Source organism: Tasmannia lanceolata, unplaced genomic scaffold (genome assembly GCF_043159265.1).
Source record: "Tasmannia lanceolata isolate RefF3 unplaced genomic scaffold, GAP_Taslan_0.1 ptg000020l, whole genome shotgun sequence".
NCBI classification, from domain to species: domain Eukaryota; kingdom Viridiplantae; phylum Streptophyta; class Magnoliopsida; order Canellales; family Winteraceae; genus Tasmannia; species Tasmannia lanceolata.
Genome location: NW_027518697.1, coordinates 1,498,531 through 1,508,493, shown reverse-complemented (window position 1 = coordinate 1,508,493; position 9,963 = coordinate 1,498,531). Strand labels below are relative to the sequence as shown.

General features: G+C 39.2%; 2 protein-coding genes across 3 annotated transcripts; both read left to right on the top strand.

Moving 5' to 3' along the window:
- Positions 1-365: 365 nt before the first annotated feature.
- Positions 366-2,381, top strand: LOC143854954 (polyubiquitin). 2 transcript variants are annotated; one of them, XM_077365100.1, is made up of 2 exons: positions 366-513; positions 1,250-2,381. In XM_077365100.1, the coding sequence occupies exon 2, from the start codon at positions 1,250-1,252 to the stop codon at positions 2,165-2,167; it is 918 nt and encodes a 305-aa protein (XP_077221215.1). In that variant the 5' UTR covers positions 366-513; the 3' UTR covers positions 2,168-2,381. The 2 variants fall into 2 exon arrangements, with proteins under 2 accessions (XP_077221215.1, XP_077221216.1); XM_077365101.1 differs by having other exon boundaries at positions 403-488.
- A 2,352-nt stretch (positions 2,382-4,733) lies between these two features.
- LOC143854953 (polyubiquitin) lies at positions 4,734-7,008 on the top strand. Its single transcript, XM_077365099.1, has 2 exons — positions 4,734-4,866; positions 5,674-7,008. The coding sequence occupies exon 2, from the start codon at positions 5,674-5,676 to the stop codon at positions 6,817-6,819; it is 1,146 nt and encodes a 381-aa protein (XP_077221214.1). The 5' UTR covers positions 4,734-4,866; the 3' UTR covers positions 6,820-7,008.
- Positions 7,009-9,963: the final 2,955 nt, after the last annotated feature.

Sequence of the window (9,963 nt, the reverse complement as noted above, 5' to 3'; positions counted from 1 at the left end):
AGTTTGGTGAGAAGGGTGGATTGACAAACGTGTCTCACTCTTTAATTGTTCGTTTAGCAGATTGTGAATGCCCAACCGATTATTGCACTCAAAATTACGTTTAAATTAGAGCCTAATGATTGGTTTGGCACTCACAATCGGTTTTCATAATCATAAACGAACAGGGTACTAAGATTAGATCACATCCTTCCCTTATCAATGACCCGCAATTACTAAAGGCTTTCCATAAAAATCCAACACCTCTTCGCCATAAAAATCGAGAAAAACCAAGCAGAAAGGGCGAGAAGATTCCACCCCTTGTATGCAACGTCACTGCTTGCCAGCTGATATAGACACGTGTCGCGCTACGATTGCTTGAGCTTTCTTGGGTTGTTTCGCGGTGGACTCATCCCTTGCGTAAGCGAGTTGCCTATTGCGACTATAAATAGAGGGTTTGAGCCTCTGCTTCTCCATTCGTTTTTTCTTGTTGCAAAAGAAAAGCTCTCAAGGTTCTCCTTCTCTCTCTCTCTCAAGGTGCGTTCGTCACTGTTCTTTATAATAATCTCCTCTGTTTTTGTTGAAATTCTTTGCATAAGTTCTCTACTACTTCATGATCTATATTCGTTATGCTCTTTTAATCAATTTGGATGATCTTTCCTTCATGATCTCTTGCTTTTATCCTTTTTTTTTTTTTTTTCTCCAATCGATTTGGATGACTTCGGTTCTCGATGAGATGTTTAGATCCTTTTTTTTTTTTTTTTAATAATATGCTTCATGATCTATATTCTTTATACTCTTTCTAATCAATTTGGATGATTTCTCTTTCATAATTTTGTGCTTTTATGCTGTTTTTTTCGATCGATTTGGATGATCTCGGTTTTCCTTGCTTTGTTGAGATTTATATCTTTATTTCAGATGTTCTTGGATCTGATCTTTATTTTCGTTTCTAGATCTCCTGTGTTTCACGTTGATCAATGAATTCATCTATGGTTTTGGTCGTTTAGAAATTCAGCTAATTTTTTGGATCTATTTGAAGATCTGATCTTGCATGTAACCATCTAAGCTTTTGATTTTGATTTATGTCCTTTTCCTTTTACCTAGTTTCTGATTTGCATACCTGTTTTCTTGTTTTTCCTCTTTTGATTCTCTTCTTCTACCGTTTCTTTGTTTCGATCTGAATAATCTCCAGTTTTTTGGATCTATTTCTTTTCTCGAGCTTTCTTCTTTCGTCATTATCGATTTGTGCTTATAAATTTTATTGCTTTTACAGATGCAGATCTTCGTGAAAACTCTCACCGGCAAGACTATCACTCTCGAGGTCGAGAGTTCCGATACAATAGACAACGTCAAAGCTAAGATCCAAGACAAGGAAGGAATTCCCCCGGATCAGCAGCGCCTTATCTTTGCCGGAAAGCAACTTGAAGATGGCCGTACCCTCGCAGACTATAACATCCAGAAGGAATCAACCCTCCATCTCGTCCTCCGTCTCAGAGGCGGGATGCAAATCTTCGTCAAAACCCTAACCGGCAAGACCATCACTCTCGAGGTCGAGAGCTCTGACACGATCGATAACGTCAAGGCTAAAATCCAGGACAAGGAAGGTATTCCTCCGGATCAGCAGCGTCTGATCTTCGCCGGAAAGCAGCTTGAAGACGGCCGTACCCTCGCCGACTATAACATTCAAAAGGAATCCACCCTCCACCTCGTTCTCCGTCTCAGAGGTGGGATGCAAATCTTCGTCAAAACCCTAACTGGAAAAACTATCACTTTGGAAGTAGAGAGCTCTGACACGATCGATAATGTCAAGGCCAAGATTCAGGACAAGGAAGGCATCCCTCCTGATCAGCAGAGGTTGATCTTCGCTGGGAAACAGCTGGAAGATGGGAGGACTCTAGCTGATTATAATATTCAGAAAGAGTCGACTCTTCATCTAGTGCTGCGTCTGCGTGGTGGGATGCAGATTTTTGTGAAGACATTGACGGGAAAGACTATTACTCTGGAGGTGGAGAGTTCTGATACGATTGATAATGTCAAGGCCAAAATACAGGATAAGGAGGGGATTCCTCCTGACCAGCAGCGTCTCATCTTCGCTGGGAAACAGCTTGAGGATGGACGCACGCTTGCCGATTATAATATTCAGAAGGAATCAACTCTGCACCTTGTCCTCCGTCTCCGTGGTGGTCTCTGAATAGTTTCTTTTTATCACCATCAGCTGTGTTTTCTGGCTATTAAATGACTCTGAACTGTTAATTTGTCTTTTTTTTTTTTTTCCTCTGTTTTTTTCTTTTAAATGAAGAATACATAGTTCTCTCTATCTATGAGAGCTTTAGATATGTAGTGTGTGTATGATGGTATCGAATAATATCTCCATAGTTTTAACTATGTTTGCTTTCTTTGTTCTACCATTATCCTTTCAATGGGAATTGGGACATTGGGCATGTTATTCATCTCCAAAGCAAATCTTAGCTAAGAAATTCTCATCTGTACGACAAAGCCAAATCTCTTCTTGGTAACTTTTGCTGAAGAATAAGTTTAAAAATAACATCATCTCCAATAGCTTTAAGCTTTTGGACTAATTTGGTTGTTTCACAACATTCTCTAATTATGTATCATGTCCTACCTAATTTGTTGGATTGTTGAGACTTGAGAGACATCGATCGTGAAAATCGTAAGCAAGATGCAGGGGTGGAAAGCCATATCCTAGTTAGGTGGAAAATCCATTCCAAGGGTGAATACTAAGGAATGTTGGGTTTTGAATCTAGGACCTGACGGGATAGCTCTGATACGTGAAACAATCAATTACCTCTGCATTACGCATACGCCCAGCATGCGCAATGCCGGGAGAGTTAAAATATCATCTCCCTTATTTTATCATTTATACTTCAAAGTTATGAAACCAATCCTTTATAATCCTTCCTGAAATTCAACAAACCCTTTATCTTCTTTAGTGCTTGTTTATTTGACATAGGTTGTGATTTTTCTCTGATTTCTGTGTGGTAAAATAAATATCCCATGTTTGGTTAACCGTGCTTGAACTGTTGGGAAGAAAAAAAATAAATCTTCTACAAGCTTATTTTTGGTTCCTGCGAGTATTTTTTTTTTTCCTTCCTGGGGTTTCTGGTTCCTGCCATTATTTTGGGCCCACCAACCAAACATGGGTTCCTGTGGAAATTCCACAAAAGTCCCAAGAATCAAAAAAATTATGGCAACCAAATGTAGACGCTCTTGCTAGCTTATTTACCCTATATCATTCAAAAAAAAAAAAAAAAAAAGCCTTAGGGCATGTTTGGCAACCATGGAAACCGGTATGGGCCGAGTTTGCTGAACAAGATTTTCCATGCCTGATAAATAGGAAAACCGACTTTTAGAATGGTTGCAGAACACATGGTTGCCGAACACTCCCTTATTTTACCCTATAATGAGAAAATCAATCCTTTATAAATATTGCAAGGATGCATGTTCGTTTCAAGTGTTGCCTCCGTTTCAGCGAACTTGGGAGTTGGGAATGGTTGTTGGACATCATCTTATTGCAATTGCGTTTGAGGTAGTCAAATAAGTGGTTAGGTGAAGAGGAAGAGGAGCCGTCAAAGAAGAAGGGGACGGATGGAGAAGGTATAGAAGGAAAGAACTTTCCTACACGGACAGTTCGATGGACGACCCGATTTGAAATGGATTATAACCGAGACACAGGGAGTAAGATCCGAGAGCCATCTGAATCTGATCTGAACAACGAGGGTTTTGAATGGACCATGACTAAGACATAGGTGGATCTGATCCGAAGTGGAGCCGTTGACACCCCTAGTAGGATCCGTCTCATTGCTGGTAACCCTTGAAATAATGGTAATTTACATAGCGTTAGCAAACTACTACACTTTCATGATTCTCACTTCTCAGAGCAGGCAAATAAGGAGGAAAGGAATTGGCAGAAGCCACTCTGCTTCAAAAATTGTATATTTTTTATGGAATTGGAGAAATGGGCTGATCCGATTCGAGTTGTAGAAGGGCAAAGAACAAAATCTTAGACCATGTTTAGATTGCAAGAAAAATATTTCTGAAGGAATGTTTTTCTTTCCTCAATTTGGAGGGAAATAATACGATTATGATTAATTTAGAGGGATATCATCATAAATTATCGATTGTGATGAAACAAAAAAGAAACCCCGATTTATGAAATGAAGTCCCTCGAATGAAAGAGACAAAGCCATGGACTTTCTATCTATTGCAACTCCAACCACAAAGCAATTTCTACCCCATAGACTCTATCAAAAGCAATTTCTATCAAAAGAAGTCTCTAGAATTATATAGAAACAAAGCTATATAGACTTTGTAATCAATTACAATTCCAACTACAAAGAAATTTCTACCAATAGACTCTTATCAAAACCAATTCCTACTACAAATAAACTACAGACTCTCATCACTAGGCTATTATTATCAAAAGCAAGTCCTAATAGAGGTACACTAGTGGGCCCCATACTTGGTCGATCTAGACCGTTCATTAGGTGGGCCCGTTTGTTGCATAATGGCTCACATAAATACATAATTAACGGATAGACTCATCTTTCTAATGTAAAAGCTCGGCCCTAGACTTCCTTATCAATGGCCCACAATTGATAAAAGCTTTCCATACAAATCCAACGAGAAAAACATAAGAAAGGGTAAGAAGATTCCACTCTTTCCGTGTACCTTACTGCTTGCCACCTATAATTGACACGTGTCGCGCTACGATTGCTTGAGCTTTCTTGGGTTGTTTCGCGGTGGACTCATCCCTTGCGTAAGCGAGTTGCCTATTGCGACTATAAATAGAGGGTTTGAGCCTCTGCTTCTCCATTCGTTTTTTCTTGTTGCAAAAGAAAAGCTCTCAAGGCTCTCTCTCTCTCTCTCAAGGTGCGTTTTTAGCTTTTAATCTCCTTTATGTTCTTTTTGATTTTTTTTGCTTAATTTCTTCGATGCGGATGTTTAGATTTTTATGATTTTTTTTCTCAATCTATCTCTTTTGTGCTCTTTTTAATCAATTTGAATGATTTCTCCTTTATGATCTCTTGCTTATATGCTTTTTTTTTTTCAATCGGATGATTTCGGTTTTCTTTGCTTTGCTGAGATTTAGATCTTAATTTCAGATGTTCTTAGATCAGATCTTTAATTTCTTTTCATTGATCTGTTAGATCTCCTTTGTTTAGATCCTATTTTCTTAATATACTTGTTGATCTATATTTTTATGCTCTATTCAATCAATTTGTATGATTTCTCTGTCATGATCTCTAGCTTTTATGCTTTTTTTAATCGATTTGGATCGCTTCGGTTTTCTTTGCTTTGCTGAGATTTATATCTTAATTTCAGTTTTTCTTTGATCCGTTCTTTATTTCATCTATCGTTTTGTTGTTTAGAAATTGAACTATTATTTTAGATCTATATATGAAGATCTGATCTTGCATGTCTCTGATCTGTTTCCCTTACTTCCTTGTAAAGATTTAAGCTATGACTTCTGTCCTTTTTCCTTTTCAGCAGTTTCTGATTTGTATACCTGTTCTCTTGTTTTTCCCTTTGTGATTCTTTTCTACCGTTTCTTGCTTTTTTTTATCTGAAGAAGATAAAGTCTCGCTTTTTCTCCAGATCTTTAGATCTGTTTCTTTTCTCTATCTTTCTCATATCATTATCGATTTGTGCTTATAAATTTTATTATTTCGTTTACAGATGCAGATCTTTGTGAAGACTCTCACCGGCAAGACCATCACTCTCGAGGTCGAGAGTTCCGACACCATTGACAACGTCAAAGCTAAGATCCAAGACAAGGAAGGAATTCCCCCGGATCAGCAGCGTCTGATCTTCGCCGGAAAGCAACTGGAAGATGGCCGTACCCTAGCCGACTATAACATCCAGAAGGAATCTACCCTCCATCTCGTCCTCCGTCTCAGAGGCGGGATGCAGATCTTCGTTAAAACCCTAACTGGCAAGACCATCACTCTCGAAGTGGAGAGCTCAGACACTATTGACAACGTTAAAGCCAAAATCCAGGACAAAGAGGGCATCCCTCCGGATCAGCAGCGTCTGATCTTTGCCGGAAAGCAGCTGGAGGACGGCAGGACTCTCGCAGACTACAACATTCAGAAGGAATCCACCCTCCACCTCGTGCTCCGTCTCAGAGGCGGGATGCAGATCTTCGTCAAAACCCTAACTGGCAAGACCATAACTCTTGAAGTCGAGAGCTCGGACACGATCGATAACGTCAAAGCCAAGATCCAGGACAAGGAAGGAATCCCTCCTGACCAGCAGAGGTTGATTTTTGCTGGAAAGCAGCTTGAAGATGGGAGGACCCTCGCTGATTATAATATTCAGAAAGAGTCGACTCTTCATCTAGTGCTCCGTCTCAGGGGAGGGATGCAGATCTTCGTAAAAACCCTAACTGGGAAAACCATCACATTGGAAGTGGAAAGCTCTGATACGATCGATAATGTCAAGGCTAAGATCCAGGACAAGGAAGGGATCCCTCCTGATCAGCAGAGGTTGATTTTTGCCGGAAAACAGCTGGAGGACGGCAGGACTCTGGCCGACTATAACATTCAGAAGGAGTCCACTCTCCATCTAGTGCTTCGTCTTCGCGGAGGGATGCAGATTTTTGTCAAGACATTGACAGGAAAGACTATAACTCTGGAGGTGGAGAGTTCTGATACAATTGATAATGTCAAGGCAAAAATTCAGGACAAGGAGGGGATTCCGCCTGATCAGCAGCGTCTCATCTTCGCTGGGAAACAGCTTGAGGATGGACGCACCCTTGCTGATTATAATATCCAGAAGGAGTCAACTCTTCACCTTGTCCTCCGTCTCCGTGGTGGTTTCTGAATCGTTTCTTTATTATCATCAGCATATATGTTTTCTGGGTATTAGGAGTCTCAATGACTCTTTGTTTTTTTTTTTCTTCTCTTTTAAATAAATCGTCTTTTTCCTATGTTTTTAGTTCTCTTGTGTAATGCAGGCCATCAAGATGTGTACTGTTTCGGATGATATCAAATAAATAACATCTTTTATGTATGTTTGCCTCCTTAATTCTACCCTTATCCATTCAATGTGAATTCCCTCTCCCTCACTACCTTTATACACAGAGGACATGCCATTCATCTCCAAGGCAAATCTTTTGCTAGGAAAGATCTTTCAGTGGCATTGGCTGAGCCTAATCTTTGGTAACATTTATTGAAGGATATAACAGCTTAAGCTTTTGGAGTAATTCGGTTGTTTCACAATATTCTAATACTCTGATGTTCCCATTTAACTAGTTGGAAAGTGCGCCTGGAAGATCGAGAGGGCTACTCTTTGAAGGTGGTGGTTGCATTGTTGAGGGACCATACAAAGTGACAAGGAAGGGATTCCGCCTGACCATCAGCGTCTCATCTTTGCTGGCAGACTGCTTGAGAATGGAAAGCAAGATGCAGGGGTGGAAAAATCATATCCCTCTCGAACCATACTGGCTTTTTGGAGAGCAAAGAATGTTCCCTATCCCGACCTCCCATCAAGAAGATATGTTGGTTTGGAAACTCACCTTCTGTGATTACCTCTACTTTCTCCATGTTCATTGGATCCATATCCTAAGATTCAAAATTATTTCGGATGCAGCTTGAACCTCCAATCATTTCCATTGGATCCATATCCTAAGATCCGAAATTATTTCGGATTGTGACCTATACATAGCCATAAACTCTGATGTAGCGGTCTACTATACAAAAATACCCTTCATATTTTTTTTTACTAACCGGGGGGTCATTTTTATAGCATTCAAATCTCTACTCAAAGCAACAAACATTTCTATTTTCCGCTATTTTTATGGCAATTTTCCTCTCTTTCTAGAGTTTCTTCGTCGACATGAATCAGCCGGCCAATTTGAACAGATACGAAGTGAATCTCTTAACCCCCCCCCCCTCTAAACACCAAGCATCAATTCCTCATTTGGAAAGCCTTAACCCAACGAGCAGCAGCCATGCCAACCTCCCTATTCCCACTGTCAGTCAGTTGATGCCCGTGGCTCTCTCTTTAAGAGGACTCTTCACACCTCCTTTTCCTTGGAACAACTCTAGCTCAAATTTTTTCTTAAACTGTTTGGGGCATTGCATAGCTTTTTGGAAATTGTAATATTTTTTGACATCTAGTTTTTTTTTTTTTTTTTTTGGAATGGTAAGGATTATATTGAACCCAAAAGGATAATCCCCACAAATACAAGAGGAAGCTACAAAAGAAAAAAAGAGAAAAGAAGATTTGTCCGGTTAAAAAAGGAAAACGAAGGGCATGTTTGGCAACACTTCTCATTCTTGCCTGAAAATTCACGCGGAAATAGAGTGATGAGAAACTTTAGAAACGGTTATTTATCGTTTCAAGGAATCCTATTTTTTAGTCGAAAAAGTAGCAGAAATTTTGGAAACGGACCTTAGTGGGTTACGCAGTCGAATAAGATTTTTGAGATTTTTTTAGCTTTTGTCATTCTCCACCCCTAATAAAATGGAGAAAATCCCGTAAAAGAATAGTTGCTGAACACGCCCGGTGTTTTTTTGACATCTAGTTTAAAAAGTAATAAAACAAGGTGAATCTTCCCGTTATCAAAACTTGGTCTTGCGCATATCAGTCCCCTAAAAATATATGGAACAATTTTGTCCTTGGTGCTGTTTTCCATGGGATGGCAATCCATGGATAGTGGACAAATGACACCGAAATCTTTTATTAGCGATGTGTAAGAAGCTGGTAGTGCTGATATCTGTCCCCAAAAAATATTTGGAACAGTTTTGCTCTTGGGGCTGTTTTCCATGGGGATAGCAATCCATGGATATTGGACAATGAAGATGTTTATCAGCATGTGTTAGAAGACCTTGGTACAAGAGGCCGTGAATATACTTCTTGATAATAGGATACGCAACCAATGAGAAACTGTCGTGATAAATTTTAAAAGGCTTGATATATTTTGTTGAATTCAAACAAGAATTCAAGTGTAATATGAAGGCATGGAGGGATTCAAAGTTTGAATTCTCAAGTTATTAATGAGGGAGAGGAGGAATTCAAACCCACTGTACAATGAACTATGAGTTATTAATTAAATCAAGAATAATTATCAAACAAGAAACAGAAAAGTGTTGGATTTTTTGGTATACTTAAGCGCACCATTTTTTTGGTTGTTATAATGCCTCCCATTCGTTTAAATGTTTGGGTCCCACATACAGGAACCAATGGGAGGCGTTATAACAACTTAAGCGCACCAAAAAATGGTTCTCGACAAGAAAATATAGTGATCAAACAAGGAATTCAAACAAGGAACTGATTTACTTGAAGACCCTGATGAGTGGTAAAGTAAAAAAGAAGATTGTGTTGCTACACGTGTGAAGCTCTATGGATTAAACACTTAGATGGATTTAACGCTAGGACAAATGTTCGGCAATCCTACTTACATCTATTGTGATAATCAAGTGTCACTTGCCATATAAAGAATGATGAAATTAGCCTTAGCGAAAAAAATTTCTAAGCGTCATTATCATTACATGAGAGAAATGAAACTTTATTGGTATATTTACCAAGGATATGACTATGCTAGAATTGAGAATCAGAACCAGAGTGAGTAGTAGTTTGTGATGGAACCAATTCGGTTCGGTTATAACCGAATAATGAACACCCCTACATAAAAGAACATAAAGAACATCTATACTATTCTAGAAGAATACAATCACTACCCGCAAAAAAAGTGTATATGAACCATAAGTCCATAACCCCTGGATGTCTTTATGTTACAATATTTTGTTACCCTAAAACTAATCACACAATACCCTGGAAATTAGGCTAGGGGTGGCAACGGGCTGGGCGCGGCGGGGGCGGATGTTGCATTCCCTGTCTCCGCCTCGGGGAAAATTCCATCTAACGATAAACAAAGTAACCTAGAAACGGACGCACATTAATTCGAATAAGAAACACATTTATTGCTTATTTGTAATCCAATAAAGGTTTCTTGTCATGCAA